Here is an 18,904-nt window from a genome sequence, read left to right as displayed (position 1 = left end):
ACCATTCTTCATCAACAGTCAGGTTTATAAATATGAACCATTCTTCATCAACGGTCAGGTTTATAATATGAACCATTCTTCATCTACGGTCAGGTTTATAATATGAACCATTCTTCATCTACGGTCAGGTTTATAATATGAACCATTCTTCATCAATGCTCAGGTTTATAATATGAACCATTCTTCATCTACGGTCAGGTTTTCAGGCTTCAAGAAAGTCTTAATTTTAGCAGCATTAACAATAAACACAAACTATGATGAAAATGATACGAATAAGAACAGAAAAAAACCGATTCATAGCCAACCATTATTCTGCAGCAGCAGTACACCAATGTTGTCAGTAGAGGGCAGTGTGACTCCACACATGAACTTCAGCTCGCTAGAGGAAGCTTTCACACTTTACAAAAGATTTCTTTAAACAATAGTCAGTGATTCACTGACTGATTATTGTTCACTAATAGAATGAATCACTGACTGACTATTGTTCACTAATAGAATGAATCACTGACTGACTATTGTTCAATAGAGAATGAATCACTGACTGGCTGAAATGGACCCTTAAAGGGTTGCCTGTAACTCTAAGAGTACACATAGAACCAAATGGACTCATGGGTCTTTGTTAAGTATATTTCAATGCCACAGTTCACAGTTTGAACTAATGTAGGATTATTTGGGCAATAATGAATTGCATTTTTATAGCGCTTTTCAACAACGGTCCATTCATTCATTCATTGGGAGGTGAAGCGGCGAACAGTCGACGCCAGCGTCCTCACTTCCCACATTCACACACCGATGGTGGCGAGCTGAGCTCAGCTCACACCGACCGACTCATTGGAGGCAGGGTGGGGTTCAGTGTCTTGCTCAAGGACACTTCCACATGTGGACAGGAGGAGGAGCCGGGATTTGAACTGCAGACCCACGGATCATTGGACGACCCGCTCTACCTCCTGAGCCACGGCCGGAGGATGTAATTTACATAAAGATGTAATTTACATAAAGATGTGAGGGACTTTATGTAGTTCACTACATTTGTTTTTAAATAGTTTATTTATTTAAATTTTTATCCCACGATTTTGTAACCCAGTTTTCTTTTCACCCAGTGCCAATTATCTAATGTAATCCTGGGCGCTATACTTCCTCTGCCAACCTGGGGGGGGGGGCAGCGGAAATAGTTTATTTCAAACTAAATAGTTTATTTCAAACAACCCGACAGAGGCGATACAGGTACATACTTGTCTACAGGTATGTAGCATTTTAGGCATTATAGATTATATGCAGTGGTGGAACTATAAAGACATTTATAGTTCAGTCGGGCTCCACCGTGTGCGCCCTCTTCGTGTGTGTTTTCAGATTACCCAATTGACCAAAGCCTTTACCGCAGACGGAACAAGTGAAGGGTTTTTCCTTCGTGTGCGTCGTCATGTGCGCGGTCACATGGGCCGTTTGACTGAAGCCTTTGCCACAAACCGTACACGTAAAGGGTTTTTCCCCTGTGTGAGTCCTCATGTGGTTCTTTAGGTCGTCGATGCGACCGCAGCCTTTCCCACAGATTGCACACGTGTAGGGCTTTTCGCCCGTGTGGGTCCGCATGTGTTTTCTCAGGTTGCTCATGTGACCACAGCCTTTGCCGCAAATGGTACAGCTAAAGGGTTTTTCCCCTGTGTGCGTCATCATGTGCGACTTCAGATTGCCCCTCTGGCCGTAGCTTTTGCCGCACACCGTGCACGTGTAGGGTTTCTCCCCCGTGTGGGTCATCGTGTGCCTGTCCAGGTGAGACTTTCGGTCAAACGTTTTGTCGCACTCCGTACAGCTAAAGGGTTTCTTCTGCGATTTAAGAGTGTTTACTAGAGCGGACTGATATTCCATGGTCTCCTCCCACACCATGCCGTTGTCGTCTTCTGTGTCTGATTCAGAGCGGCGCGACGTCGAAGAGAGGAGCCCCTCTTTGCTTGTCGACTGCTGCGAGCCGACCCAGTACTTTATATACGCTTCTGTTCTCATGTGTTCGGTCGAGGTGCTGGCTAGAGGCTCCGTCTCTCTGTTTTCATCTTCTTCTTCTTCTTCACTCGTCCACGTTGACCCTTCAGCCTCCTCTGGTGTTTCTAGCAGCTCCTCCTGTTCCTCTTTAATCTGTGGAGGTTGTGGTTCGTCCTGGACCAGCCTGGAGCTCCTCTCCTGGTGTTGTGGAGGCTGTGGTTCCTCCTGGACCAGACTGGGGAAATCCTCTTCACACTCAGAGTCTAGACAAAGGAGAAGAGGAAAACCATATAGAGTCAATGCACGTTGTTAGCTTGAACAAGGTTTATATGACAATAAAACCTGATTCTTGAGTCAAAAAATATTAGCAAATCGCAAAAAAGGGGATTTGTTACAACATCGACTGCCAGAATCGTTTTGGTCTGCAGTCCTTTCGCTGCTGAGGGCTTTCAGTGAGGTGTCTTTATCGGGGGCAAAAATGACCCCAGGTCGTGAACAGGTTAGCTAATGGCCACTCGAGGCGTGAATTTTTCTAAAACTTGTTTTGATCAAAAACGCAATCTGGGAAATACAATCCGAGAGATCGGAGCGGCAGGGGCGGTATTGCAGTCGCTGTACCGCACTGTTGTGACGAAAAGAGAGTTGAGCCAGAAGGCAAAGCTCTCTGTCTACCGAGCAATCTTCGTTCCTACTCTCACCTATGGTCATGAAGTGTTCCTACTCTCACCTATGGTCATGAAGTGTTCCTACTCTCACCTATGGTCATGAAGTGTTCCTACTCTCACCTATGGTCATGAAGTGTTCCTACTCTCAACTATGGTCATGAAGTGTTCCTACTCTCACCTATGGTCATGAAGTGTTCCTACTCTCACCTATGGTCATGAAGTGTTCCTACTCTCACCTATGGTCATGAAGTGTTCCTACTCTCACCTATGGTCATGAAGTGTTCCTACTCTCACCTATGGTCATGAAGTGTTCCTACTCTCACCTATGGTCATGAAGTGTGGGTCATGACCGAAAGAATAAGGTTGCGAATACAAGCTGCCGAAATTAGTTTTCTTCGACGGGTGGCTGGTACCTCCCTTAGAGATAGGGAGCTAACCAGATGCTAGTGAAGACGTTAGCTATAGCAACCGGGAGTTAACCAGATGCTAATGAAGACTTTAGCTATAGCAACCGGGAGCTAACCAGATGATAGTGAAGACGTTAGCTATAGCAACCGGGAGTTAACCAGATGCTAATGAAGACGTTAGCTATAGCAACTGGGAGCTAACCAGATGCTAGTGAAGACGTTAGCTATAGCAACCGGGAGTTAACCAGATGCTAATGAAGACGTTAGCTATAGCAACTGGGAGCTAACCAGATGCTAATGAAGACGTTAGCTATAGCAACTGGGAGCTAACCAGATGCTAGTGAAGACGTTAGCTATAGCAACCGGGAGTTAACCAGATGCTAATGAAGACGTTAGCTATAGCAACTGGGAGCTAACCAGATGCTAGTGAAGACGTTAGCTATAGCAACCGGGAGTTAACCAGATGCTAATGAAGACGTTAGCTATAGCAACCGGGAGCTAACCAGATGATAGTGAATACGGCGATCTTTCATAATTCAATAAAAACCTAAAAACTTGTCTATAACAATTTACAATGTAGTGATTTATCAGACACCCTTAATCCAGAGCGATTTTACAGTAAGCAAGAACAACACATGGTGATACATCACATACATAGAAATAGAACAATAGAACAACACTTGGTGATACATCACATACATAGAAATAGAACAATAGAACAACACATGGTGATACATCACATACATAGAAACAGTCATCTAGGATCATAAGTAAGCTGAGAACATAACATCTGTCTGACAGTAGAATATCTGTACAATGAAACTATGGTATATGTGCGTATACACTATAGTGTGCTAAGTCTACATAAAATGATATCTAAGTTACATGAGTTGAGCCTCCTAGACTCCTGCAGAGTTGGCTTCAGGGTCCAGCATGCACTGCCGTATAGAACAGACTCTACCGTTGTATAGAAGCTGACTTTGGATTGACGGGGGAGGTTGGATATTCCATACATTGGTCATGCCGTTCAGGGTCCTCCATGCAAGTGGAGTTGACCCATGAGCCCATGACGGTACTTGAAGTCCTTGACTTCCTTCAGAGCAGTGCGTCCTGTTGTCGTCAGTGGTGGATGTTCCGATTGGATGGAATGTTACATGTGATAACTTACCCCTGGCTCAGGGGTAGAGTGACAGGACGGTAGCCGCAAGGTTGCCAGTTCGATGCCTGTTCCAGGATCTCCCGAGCTTGATCCACGTGGTCGGAGAGAAAGGCTGATGTGGAGAATAACACTGCTTCTACTATACTATACTATACTATACTATACTAACACAGCTTCTACTCCAAGGTCTGTATGAGGCCCTTGAGCTGCTCCAGCCTCTCCAGCACGTCCTCCTTGACGGCGCGCCCCTCCTCGGCGAGACGCGCCAGCCTCTCCTGCGCCTCCTTGCGCGCCTCCATGGCCCGCACCACCCTCATCTCCAGCTGCTCCACCAGCAGGTCCTTCTCCTGCACCTTCTCCTCCTCCTCCATCACGCGCACCAGCCCGTCCTGCGCCAGCATGTCGTGCGAGAGGCGCCGCGCCTCCATGGCCAGGGCCAGCCTCTCCTGGGCGGCCCGCCGCTCCTCCATGGCGCGGCCCAGCCTCTCCAGCGCCAGCCTCTCGTCCTCCATGGCGGAGAGCAGGCGGCCCTGCACCAGGCCGCGCTCCTCGGCGCCGCGCAGCAGCGCCTCCTGGGCGGCGCGGCGCTCCTCGGCGCCGCGGTGGAGCCTCTCGGTGGCGCGGCGGCGCAGGTCGATGGCCGTGGCCAGACGCCACTGCGCCGCCTTGCGCTCGGCGGCGGCCGAGGCCACGCGCTCCTCCTCCATGGCCTGGACGAGGCGCTCCTGGACCAGCCGCTCCTCCATGGCCATGGCCGTGCGCCGGTCCTCCATGGCCTGGAGGAGCTTCTCCTGCAGCGCGCGCTCCCGCGCCAGACGCTCCTCCAGCAGCCGCGACACCCGCTCCTCCAGGGCGGCCGCCAGGATGGCGCCGTCGGTGCCGAGCTGCTGCTGCTTGGCACCGCTGCCGCCGATCGTGGGCAGCTTTGCCAGGCTGCCGATCGCGGGCAGCGGTGCCAGGCTGCCGATCGGGGGCAGCGGTGCCAGGCTGCCGATCGCGGGCGGCGGTGCCGGACTCGGACTCCTGTCCGTGGCGCGTCTTTCCAGCCTTTCCTCCACGGTCTTCGCCATCCTCTCCTCTATGGCCTGGGCCATCCTCTCGTCGAAGGCCTGCGCCAGCCCTTCGTCCATGGCCTGGCCCATCCTCTCGTCGATGGCCTGCGCCAGGACGTCGTTCATGGCCCGCGCCAGCTGCTCGTCCAGGACCCTCGCCAGCCTCTCCTCCACGGCCTGCGCCATCCTGTCGTCGATGACCTGCACCAGCTGCTCGTCGAGGACCTTCGCCAGCCTCTCCTCCATGGCGCGCTCCAGCCTCTCGTCCAGCACCCTCTCCATCCTCTCCTCCATGACGCTCGCCAGCCTCTGGTCCATGGCCTGCGCCAGGCTGTCGTTGTTCGTGGTGCCCGGTGTCGGGCTGTGGCGGTCCATCTTCTCCAGCCTCTCGTCCATGGCATGTACCACCAGGCTGTGGTCATCCATGGCCTGTCCCAGCCTCTCATCCATGGCCTGTACCACCAGGCTGTTCTCGTCCACGGACGGTTCCAGCCTCTCGTCCATGTCTGTCCATGTCGGTTCTGGGCACAGGCTGGTGGACTGCCTCTGGTCCATGGACTGGTCCATGGCCAGAGCCATGGACCATAAGCGTGGTTCCTCCAGTTCCTCCAGGCTCGCGGTGTTGTCCGGGCTCTGGTCCGTGGCCTGCGGAGGTGGATTCTCGTCCTCCGCGGCCTGCGGCGGACTCTCCTGGTCCTCCATCGTGGCCTCTGCCAGCCCGAGAGGCCGTCACTGTAGCTGCTGCTGCCGCGATTCTTGCCGCGATGCTTGCTGTTCCGATGGGCCTCTTGGTTGCTTCAAAAACTGAGTGAAATCTTATTTCGGCACTCGTCCCCGAGATGGCGGGTCCCGTCGGTGTCCGGACTGATGAAGTCCTGCGAAGCCTGCCTGGTGGTCACAGATATCATCAGCTGACGTCACCGGACCGTCATCGGGTGACGTCACGCCACCCTCCACCGGCACAGACGCCACGTTCTTCCAAAGCTCTCTTCGCTCCACTCGGCGCTCAAGCTTAACCCGGAAACGGATTTGTCGCAGTTTGATTTCAGAGGAGCCGAGACCGGAGAGCGAGTGAGCACAGTAGCCAACAATAACATCACAGGAAAAATAGGTATTTATGACCTGAAGTCAGCTTGTGGTACCTGGCATTACTGCAGTGTGTGAGTGTTAAAGGTTCAAGGCAAAGGTCAAATGTCGGGGCAGTTCTATGAAAGACCGTTGAAATTAACGTAACGTTTAGTTTAAGAGCATTGGTCAAAAGGACGATCTAGGCAGTGGGTGAGTTAAGAGTATTGGTCTTGCTAGAGTAATAATAAAGATATTGTTTTTATATTTTAATGTTTTATTTTATTTTATACCCGAGACGGTGCTGGACCTCGTCTTCCTGTGGAGTGACGTCGCCGTTGAACCATCTTCTGGTTCCACTTTAATCTGCAGACGTTCCTCCAGCCTGGAGGTCTTCTGGTGGCGGTGTGGAGGCTGTGGTTCCTCCTGGACCAGCCTGGAGGTCTTCTGGTGGTGTTGTGGAGGCTGTGGTTCCTCCTGGACCAGCCTGGAGGTCTTCTGGTGGCGGTGTGGAGGCTGTGGTTCCTCCTGGACCAGCCTGGAGGTCTTCTGGTGGCGGTGTGGAGGCTGTGGTTCCTCCTGGACCAGCCTGGAGGTCTTCTGGTGGCGGTGTGGAGGCTGTGGTTCCTCCTGGACCAGCCTGGAGGTCCTCTCCTCTTCACACACACAGAGACAGGGAGTTGAGACAGAGACAGATAGTTGAGACAGAGACAGAGACAGAGTAACCTGACGCTGCCAGATCCAAGAAGCTTGCTACACAAATTTGTTTCACAGCTTATTGGGATCTGGGATCGCGGAAGCAAATTCGATGACGGGGCTGTTCCTTTTTTTCAAGATACTTGGTAGATGATTGGATGGGACCGTCTGTCTATCACCGTGTGGGCGTGCAAACACAACCAATCATATTGACGTGTCTAGATAGCTTCACATCCGGTTTCGCACATATCCCGCCCTTAGCTCACGCTGATTGGTTCGGTACGGAACGGATTTGTGTCAGCTCAACTCCCTGAGAGATCCCAGATGAGTGCTGTGTTGGGGAACATGGTTACCCAATACCGCCCCCATCTGGCAGCGTCAGGTTAGAGACAGAGGGGAGGAAGCAGAAATATCACGTTTTGCCAAGTTTTGCCTAGACTACATTAGCGACATCTAGGGTGCCTCTAAAATAAGCCATCATAGTCTGAACGCTGCAAACTGTCTGGGGTGTTCACATGAGAATTATAAACTGTCTGAGGTGTTCACATGAGAATTATAAACTGTCTGAGGTGTTCACATGATAATTATAAACTGTCTGGGGTGTTCACATGATAATTATAAACTGTCTGGGGTGTTCACATGATAATTATAAACTGTCTGAGGTGTTCACATGATAATTATAAACTGTCTGGGTGTTCACATGATAATTATAAACTGTCTGGGGTGTTCACATGAGAATTATAAACTGTCTGGGGTGTTCACATGAGAATGATAAACTGTCTGGGGTGTTCACATAATAATTATAAACTGTCTGGGTTTTCACATGATAATTATAAACTGTCTGGGTGTTCACATGAGAATTATAAACTGTCTGGGGTGTTCACATGATAATTATAAACTGTCTGGGGTGTTCACATGATAATTATAAACTGTCTGGGTGTTCACGTGATAATTATAAACTGTCTGGGGTGTTCACATGATAATTATAAACTGTCTGGGTGTTCACATGAGAATTATAAACTGTCTGAGGTGTTCACATGATAATTATAAACTGTCTGGGGTGTTCACATGATAATTATAAACTGTCTGGGGTGTTCACATGATAATTATAAACTGTCTGGGGTGTTCACATGATAATTATAAACTGTCTGGGGTGTTCACATGATAATTATAAACTGTCTGGGGTGTTCACATGATAATTATAAACTGTCTGGGGTGTTCACATGATAATTATAAACTGTCTGGGGTGTTCACATGAGAATTATAAACTGTCTGGGGTGTTCACATGATAATTATAAACTGTCTGGGGTGTTCACATGATAATTATAAACTGTCTGGGTGTTCACATGAGAATTATAAACTGTCTGGTGTGTTCACATAAGAATTATAAAATGTCTGGGTGTTCACATAAGAATTATAAAATGTCTGGGTGTTCACATGAGAATTATAAACTGTCTGGGTGTTCACATGATAATTATAAACTGTCTGAGGTGTTCACATGATAATTATAAACTGTCTGGGTGTTCACATGAGAATTATAAACTGTCTGGGGTGTTCACATGATAATTATAAACTGTCTGGGGTGTTCACATGATAATTATAAACTGTCTGGGGTGTTCACATGATAATTATAAACTGCCTGGGGTGTTCACATGATAATTATAAACTGCCTGGGGTGTTCACATGATAATTATAAACTGTCTGGGTGTTCACATGATAATTATAAACTGTCTGGGTGTTCACATGATAATTATAAACTGTCTGGGGTGTTCACATGATAATTATAAACTGTCTGTCTGGGGTGTTCACATGAGAATTATAAACTGTCTGAGGTGTTCACATGAGAATTATAAACTGTCTGCGTGTTCACATGATAATTATAAACTGTCTGGGGTGTTCACATGATAATTATAAACTGTCTGGGGTGTTCACATGATAACTGTCTGGGGTGTTCACATGATAATTATAAACTGTCTGAGGTGTTCACATGATAACTGTCTGGGGTGTTCACATGATAATTATAAACTGTCTGGGGTGTTCACATGAGAATTATAAACTGTCTGAGGTGTTCACATGAGAATTATAAACTGTCTGCGTGTTCACATGATAATTATAAACTGTCTGGGGTGTTCACATGATAATTATAAACTGTCTGGGGTGTTCACATGATAACTGTCTGGGGTGTTCACATGATAATTATAAACTGTCTGGGGTGTTCACATGATAATTATAAACTGTCTGGGGTGTTCACATGATAATTATAAACTGTCTGGGTGTTCACATGATAATTATAAACTGTCTGGGGTGTTCACATGATAATTATAAACTGTCTGGGGTGTTCACATGATAATTATAAACTGTCTGGGTGTTCACATGATAATTATAAACTGTCTGGGGTGTTCACATGATAATTATAAACTGTCTGGGGTGTTCACATGATAATTATAAACTGTCTGGGGTGTTCACATGATAATTATAAACTGTCTGGGTGTTCACATGAGAATTATAAACTGTCTGGGGTGTTCACATGATAATTATAAACTGTCTGGGGTGTTCACATGATAATTATAAACTGTCTGGGTGTTCACATGATAATTATAAACTGTCTGGGTGTTCACATGATAATTATAAACTGTCTGGGTGTTCACATGATAATTATAAACTGTCTGGGGTGTTCACATGATAATTATAAACTGTCTGGGGTGTTCACATGATAATTATAAACTGCCTGGGGTGTTCACATGATAATTATAAACTGTCTGGGTGTTCACATGATAATTATAAACTGTCTGGGGTGTTCACATGAGAATTATAAACTGTCTGGGGTGTTCACATGAGAATGATAAACTGTCTGGGGTGTTCACATAATAATTATAAACTGTCTGGGTTTTCACATGATAATTATAAACTGTCTGGGTTTTCACATGATAATTATAAACTGTCTGGGGTGTTCACATGAGAATTATAAACTGTCTGGGGTGTTCACATGATAATTATAAACTGTCTGGGTGTTCACATGATAATTATAAACTGTCTGTCTGGGGTGTTCACATGATAATTATAAACTGTCTGGGTGTTCACATGATAATTATAAACTGTCTGGGGTGTTCACATGATAATTATAAACTGTCTGGGGTGTTCACATGATAATTATAAACTGTCTGGGGTGTTCACATGATAATTATAAACTGTCTGGGTGTTCACATGATAATTATAAACTGTCTGGGTGTTCACATGATAATTATAAACTGTCTGGTGTTCTGTATACCTCAGAGGCAAATTGTAGACTTTCACTCCACTACAATTACTTGTAAGATGTTAATTAGTTACTTATTATTACAAAACATATATTAACCACTTCAAACCTATTTAAGCTTTGGCTGTTTGAAAAAAGCCGATCGACAAGCTCAACGCCTCGCACGGAGCTCACGCATTGTGAGCTTGTAGATCAGCTATTTTTTGAGAGGCGCCCCCCTAGCCCCTTCCCCTACCCCTCCCATGTAGGCCTACTGATTGACAGCCCATACATTCAATCAGAAAAGTCCTATCAGACCCATCTGAGCCACGGACCACCATCTGATGACATTTAGCCTCTCAGACCCATCTGAGCCACGGACCACCATCTGATGACATTTAGCCTCTCAGACCCATCTGAGCCACGGACCACCATCTGATGACATTTAGCCTCTCAGACCCATCTGAGCCACAGAACCACCATCTGATGACATTTAGCCTCTCAGACCCATCTGAGCCACGGACCACCGTTTGATGACATTTAGCCTCTCAGACCCATCTGAGCCATGGACCACCATTTGATGACATTTAGCCTCTCAGACCCATCTGAGCCACGGACCACCGTTTGATGACATTTAGCCTCTCAGACCCATCTGAGCCACGGACCACCATTTGATGACATTTAGCCTCTCAGACCCATCTGAGCCATGGACCACCATTTGATGACATTTAGCCTCTCAGACCCATCTGAGCCACGGACCACCGTTTGATGACATTTAGCCTCTCAGACCCATCTGAGCCACGGACCACCATCTGATGACATTTAGCCTCTCAGACCCAAAACATGCTGTATTGATGTAGGTTCCATTAGGAGAGATAAAAGGCAAAATAACAATTCTTCTACATTCTCTAATTATGTAGACTTCTAGTAAATTAACTAATGCAGATGTTTAACAATAATAAAACAATAACAAATGGACCCTCAAGAGTCAAGACTCTGAACAGTTAAATATCTAATAAGGGTCCATTTGGTTACCGACATCATTCAGCTGCATGGGGACCACCTGGAACCCCCCTCAGGGACCCCTGGGGGTCCGCGGACCACCGGTTTAACTCCGTTATGAGACGTGTTTTACCTGCTTTCTGTGACATGTTGTTTCAGCTCCAAAAACACCAACCATGGGAAAAATAATAATAAAAACTACACTTACTGTACTTCCGGGTCTACACGTGTCACGCGCATGCGCAGTGAAGGCTACAGGGCATTACCGAACCGAACGCCGAAGCGCCGTATGCCTTTCGCCCCCTGCTGGAGGAGGGTGGTAACTGTCACTGAAAAAGAAAGAAAGAAACCTTATTCACATTTGTTTTGATTGATTACATTTTTTATTTCACAGTATGTAGAAAGGGGTACATTTCATTGTATTTCACAGTATGTAGAATGGGTACATTTCATTGTATTTCACAGTATGTAGAATGGGTACATTTCATTATATTTCACAGTATGTAGAATGGGTACATTTCATTATATTTCACAGTATGTAGAATGGGTACAGTTCATTATATTTCACAGTATGTAGAATGGGTACATTTCATTATATTTCACAGCATGTAGAATGGGTACATTTCATTGTATTTCACAGCATGTAGAATGGGTACATTTCATTATATTTCACAGTATGTAGAATAGGTACATTTCATTATATTTCACAGTATGTAGAATGGGTACATTTCATTATATTTCACAGTATGTAGAATGGGTGCATTTCATTATATTTCACAGTATGTAGAATGGGTACAGTTCATTATATTTCACAGTATGTAGAATGGGTACATTTCATTATATTTCACAGTATGTAGAATGGGTACATTTCATTATATTTCACAGCATGTAGAATGGGTACATTTTCATTATATTTCAAAGTATGTAGAATGGGTACATTTCATTGTATTTCACAGCATGTAGAATGGGTACATTTCATTATATTTCACAGTATGTAGAATGGGTACATTTCATTATATTTCACAGTATGTAGAATGGGTACATTTCATTATATTTCACAGTATGTAGAATGGGTACATTTCATTGTATTTCACAGTATGTAGAATGGGTACATTTCATTGTATTTCACAGTATGTAGAATGGGTGCATTTCATTATATTTCACAGTATGTAGAATGGGTACATTTCATTGTATTTCACAGTATGTAGAATGGGTGCATTTCATTATATTTCAAAGTATGTAGAATGGGTACATTTCATTATATTTCACAGTATGTAGAATGGGTACATTTCATTGTATTTCACAGTATGTAGAATGGGTACATTTCATTATATTTCACAGTATGTAGAATGGGTACATTTCATTATATTTCACAGTATGTAGAATGGGTACATTTCATTATATTTCACAGCATGTAGAATGGGTACATTTCATTATATTTCACAGTATGTAGAATGGGTACATTTCATTATATTTCACAGTATGTAGAATAGGTACATTTCATTATATTTCACAGTATGTAGAATGGGTACATTTCATTATATTTCACAGTATGTAGAATGGGTACAGTTCATTATATTTCACAGTATGTAGAATGGGTACATTTCATTATATTTCACAGTATGTAGAATGGGTACATTTCATTATATTTCACAGTATGTAAAATCGGTACATTTCATTGTATTTCACAGTATGTAGAATGGGTACATTGTATTATATTTCACAGTATGTAGAATGGGGTACATTTCATTATATTTCACAGTATGTAGAATGGGTACATTTTCATTATATTTCAAAGTATGTAGAATGGGTACATTTCATTATATTTCACTGTATGTAGAATGGGTACATTTCATTGTATTTCACAGTATGTAGAATGGGTACATTTCATTATATTTCACAGTATGTAGAATGGGTACATTTCATTATATTTCACAGTATGTAGAATGGGCACATTTCATTCTATTTCACAGTATGTAGAATGGGTAGATTTCATTGTATTTCACAGTATGTAGAATGGGTACATTTCATTATATTTCACAGTATGTAAAATCGGTACATTTCATTGTATTTCACAGTATGTAGAATGGGTACATTTCATTATATTTCACAGTATGTAGAATGGGTACATTTCATTATATTTCACAGTATGTAGAATGGGTACATTTTATTATATTTCACAGTATGTAGAATGGGTACATTTTCATTATATTTCAAAGTATGTAGAATGGGTACATTTCATTATATTTCACAGTATGTAGAATGGGTACATTTCATTGTATTTCACAGTATGTAGAATGGGTGCATTTCATTATATTTCACAGTATGTAGAATGGGTACAGTTCATTATATTTCACAGTATGTAGAATGGGTACATTTCATTATATTTCACAGCATGTAGAATGGGTACATTTCATTGTATTTCACAGCATGTAGAATGGGTACATTTCATTATATTTCACAGTATGTAGAATAGGTACATTTCATTATATTTCACAGTATGTAGAATGGGTACATTTCATTATATTTCACAGTATGTAGAATGGGTACATTTCATTATATTTCACAGTATGTAGAATGGGTACATTTTATTATATTTCACAGTATGTAGAATGGGTACATTTTCATTATATTTCAAAGTATGTAGAATGGGTACATTTCATTATATTTCACAGTATGTAGAATGGGTACATTTCATTGTATTTCACAGTATGTAGAATGGGTGCATTTCATTATATTTCACAGTATGTAGAATGGGTACAGTTCATTATATTTCACAGTATGTAGAATGGGTACATTTCATTATATTTCACAGCATGTAGAATGGGTACATTTCATTGTATTTCACAGCATGTAGAATGGGTACATTTCATTATATTTCACAGTATGTAGAATAGGTACATTTCATTATATTTCACAGTATGTAGAATGGGTACATTTCATTATATTTCACAGTATGTAGAATGGGTGCATTTCATTATATTTCACAGTATGTAGAATGGGTACAGTTCATTATATTTCACAGTATGTAGAATGGGTACATTTCATTATATTTCACAGTATGTAGAATGGGTACATTTCATTATATTTCACAGCATGTAGAATGGGTACATTTTCATTATATTTCAAAGTATGTAGAATGGGTACATTTCATTGTATTTCACAGCATGTAGAATGGGTACATTTCATTATATTTCACAGTATGTAGAATGGGTACATTTCATTATATTTCACAGTATGTAGAATGGGTACATTTCATTATATTTCACAGTATGTAGAATGGGTACATTTCATTGTATTTCACAGTATGTAGAATGGGTACATTTCATTGTATTTCACAGTATGTAGAATGGGTGCATTTCATTATATTTCACAGTATGTAGAATGGGTACATTTCATTGTATTTCACAGTATGTAGAATGGGTGCATTTCATTATATTTCAAAGTATGTAGAATGGGTACATTTCATTATATTTCACAGTATGTAGAATGGGTACATTTCATTGTATTTCACAGTATGTAGAATGGGTACATTTCATTATATTTCACAGTATGTAGAATGGGTACATTTCATTATATTTCACAGTATGTAGAATGGGTACATTTCATTATATTTCACAGCATGTAGAATGGGTACATTTCATTATATTTCACAGTATGTAGAATGGGTACATTTCATTATATTTCACAGTATGTAGAATAGGTACATTTCATTATATTTCACAGTATGTAGAATGGGTACATTTCATTATATTTCACAGTATGTAGAATGGGTACAGTTCATTATATTTCACAGTATGTAGAATGGGTACATTTCATTATATTTCACAGTATGTAGAATGGGTACATTTCATTATATTTCACAGTATGTAAAATCGGTACATTTCATTGTATTTCACAGTATGTAGAATGGGTACATTGTATTATATTTCACAGTATGTAGAATGGGGTACATTTCATTATATTTCACAGTATGTAGAATGGGTACATTTTCATTATATTTCAAAGTATGTAGAATGGGTACATTTCATTATATTTCACTGTATGTAGAATGGGTACATTTCATTGTATTTCACAGTATGTAGAATGGGTACATTTCATTATATTTCACAGTATGTAGAATGGGTACATTTCATTATATTTCACAGTATGTAGAATGGGCACATTTCATTCTATTTCACAGTATGTAGAATGGGTAGATTTCATTGTATTTCACAGTATGTAGAATGGGTACATTTCATTATATTTCACAGTATGTAAAATCGGTACATTTCATTGTATTTCACAGTATGTAGAATGGGTACATTTCATTATATTTCACAGTATGTAGAATGGGTACATTTCATTATATTTCACAGTATGTAGAATGGGTACATTTTATTATATTTCACAGTATGTAGAATGGGTACATTTTCATTATATTTCAAAGTATGTAGAATGGGTACATTTCATTATATTTCACAGTATGTAGAATGGGTACATTTCATTGTATTTCACAGTATGTAGAATGGGTGCATTTCATTATATTTCACAGTATGTAGAATGGGTACATTTCATTATATTTCACAGTATGAAGAATGGGTACATTTCATTATATTTCACAGTATGTAGAATGGGTACATTTCATTATATTTCACAGTATGTAGAATGGGTACATTTCATTATATTTCACAGTATGTAGAATGGGTACATTTCATTATATTTCATAGTATGTAGAATGGGTACATTTCATTATATTTCACAGTATGTAGAATGGGTACATTTCATTATATTTCACAGTATGTAGAATGGGCACATTTCATTATATTTCACAGTATGTAGAATGGGTACATTTCATTGTATTTCACAGTATGTAGAATGGGTACATTTCATTATATTTCACAGTATGTAAAATCGGTACATTTCATTGTATTTCACAGTATGTAGAATGGGTACATTTCATTATATTTCACAGTATGTAGAATGGGTACATTTCATTATATTTCACAGTATGTAGAATGGGTACATTTCATTATATTTCACAGTATGTAGAATGGGTACATTTTCATTATATTTCAAAGTATGTAGAATGGGTACATTTCATTGTATTTCACAGCATGTAGAATGGGTACATTTCATTATATTTCACAGTATGTAGAATGGGTACATTTCATTATATTTCACAGTATGTAGAATGGGTACATTTCATTATATTTCACAGTATGTAGAATGGGTACATTTTAATTATATTTCAAAGTATGTAGAATGGGTACATTTCATTATATTTCACAGTATGTAGAATGGGTACATTTCATTGTATTTCACAGCATGTAGAATGGGTACATTTCATTATATTTCACAGTATGTAGAATGGGTACATTTCATTATATTTCACAGTATGTAGAATGGGTACATTTCATTATATTTCACAGTATGTAGAATGGGTGCATTTCATTCTATTTCACAGTATGTCGAATGGGTACATTTAATTGTATTTCACAGTATGTAGAATGGGTACATTTCATTGTATTTCACAGTATGTAGAATGGGTGCATTTCATTATATTTCACAGTATGTAGAATGGGTACATTTCATTATATTTCACAGTATGAAAAATGGGTACATTTCATTATATTTCACAGTATGTAGAATGGGTACATTTCATTATATTTCACAGTATGTAGAATGGGTACATTTCATTATATTTCACAGTATGTAGAATGGGTACATTTCATTATTTCACAGTATGTAGAATGGGTACATTTCATTATTTCACAGCACAGAAAGCCACTCGCACTGTAAGACAAGAGAATAAAATGAATCACTCCTGTTCCATTACCAGCTTGGATGGTACTCCATTGCAAAGAGTTGAACATACAAAATATCTGGGCATGTGGCTTGACACCGAAGTCTCATTTAAATGTCACACATTGATCACATTATAAGAAAAGCTAATTTCAGCATTGGTGTACTCTATCGCTCTAGAAACTGCTGCTGATTCTGTCAGAAAAAGACTGGTTTTACAACTTATTTATTTGATTATGCCGTTGTCGTGTATCAAACCGCAACTAAATCCAATTTGAATAGTCTCAATATAGTTTACAACTAACTTTGCAGATTTATCTTAGGTTGTCCTTTTACAATTCTATTCAATTCTACAGAGCTATAGTAACATAGTGTTAACACTATGGACCAGAGCTATAGTAACATAGTGTTATCACTATGGACCAGAGCTATAGTAACATAGTGTTAACACTATGGACCAGAGCTATAGTAAAATAGTGTTATCACTATGGACCAGAGCTATAGTAACATAGTGTTAACACTATTGAGCGTGGCAGTCCCTCCCCCTTTCAGAACAACGAGTGGCCCAGGAAATAAATCCCAATGCATTTTTCCCATAGGCATTTCTTAAAGTATTTATTTAAAGACGGTTACGCCGCGGACAAAGACAACTCGGATCGTGACAAATCATGATAATGAACACAATGTTTTGAGCCGATCAAATAATTTATAAGAAGAAAAACAAAACAAATAGTGTTGTGTCTCCTGCCTTTATTTTCTTCTTTCTAATGATTTGATCGGCCCAAAACATTGTGTTCATTGTCATGATTTGTCACGATCCGAGTTGGCTTTGTCCGCGCCGTCTTTAAATAAATACTTTAAGAAATGCCTATGAGGAAAATGAACGGCGATTTCTTTTCCGGGTCTCTCGAGGGGGGGCGGGACAGCGACGCTGTATTGACCAGAGCTATAGTAACATAGTGTTAACAGTGTATAAACACTATGGTATTGATTCATTGAATGTAGCCTACTAGTAGATGATACTCTACACTCTAATTACCACCTGTTCTTCACTAACAAAGTCATTAGAGACTGCCGACTCATGTGAACCTATTTCAAACTGTGTGAGTTAACTGTAGAATAGAGTCCATTTAAGGAATGACCATCACTTGTTACTCCTGAAACTCTGTACACTCTCTCTGGTGTGATGACATGTACAATAAAACTAGTCTCTCTCTGGTGTGATGACATATACAATAAAACTAGTCTCTCTCTGGTGTGATGACATATACAATAAAACTAGTCTCTCTCTGGTGTGATGACATATACAATAAAACTAGTCTCTCTCTGGTGTGATGACATGTACAATAAAACTAGTCTCTCTCTGGTGTGATGACATATACAATACAACTAGTCTCTCTCTGGTGTGATGACATGTACAATAAAACTAGTCTCTCTCTGGTGTGATGACATATACAATACAACTAGTCTCTCTCTGGTGTGATGACATATACAATAAAACTAGTCTCTCTCTGGTGTGATGACATATACAATAAAACTAGTCTCTCTCTGGTGTGATGACATGTACAATAAAACTAGTCTCTCTCTGGTGTGATGACATATACAATAAAACTAGTCTCTCTCTGGTGTGATGACATATACAATAAAACTAGTCTCTCTCTGGTGTGATGACATGTACAATAAAACTAGTCTCTCTCTGGTGTGATGACATACACAATAAAACTAGTCTCTCTCTGGTGTGATGACATATGCAATAAAACTAGTCTCTCTCTGGTGTGATGACATGTACAATAAAACTAGTCTCTCTCTGGTGTGATGACATATACAATAAAACTAGTCTCTCTCTGGTGTGATGACATATA

At 41.1% G+C, this 18,904-nt stretch overlaps 1 protein-coding gene across 1 annotated transcript; it reads right to left on the bottom strand.

Annotated features, from left to right (window-relative positions):
- Nucleotides 1–1,268: 1,268 nt before the first annotated feature.
- Nucleotides 1,269–11,407, bottom strand: LOC310856429 (uncharacterized protein; the record flags this gene model as incomplete). The annotated part of the gene is made up of 3 exons (XM_083761858.1): nucleotides 1,269–2,240; nucleotides 6,619–6,981; nucleotides 11,392–11,407. 3 exons carry the CDS (start codon nucleotides 11,405–11,407, stop codon nucleotides 1,306–1,308), a joined length of 1,314 nt encoding a protein of 437 aa, XP_083617984.1. The 3' UTR covers nucleotides 1,269–1,305.
- Between the last annotated feature and the right edge of the window lie 7,497 nt (nucleotides 11,408–18,904).

Source organism: Protomyctophum parallelum (genome assembly GCF_964188405.1).
Source record: "Protomyctophum parallelum genome assembly, chromosome: 1".
In the NCBI taxonomy this organism is placed as follows: domain Eukaryota; kingdom Metazoa; phylum Chordata; class Actinopteri; order Myctophiformes; family Myctophidae; genus Protomyctophum; species Protomyctophum parallelum.
This window is presented reverse-complemented; position numbering and strand designations above follow the sequence as displayed.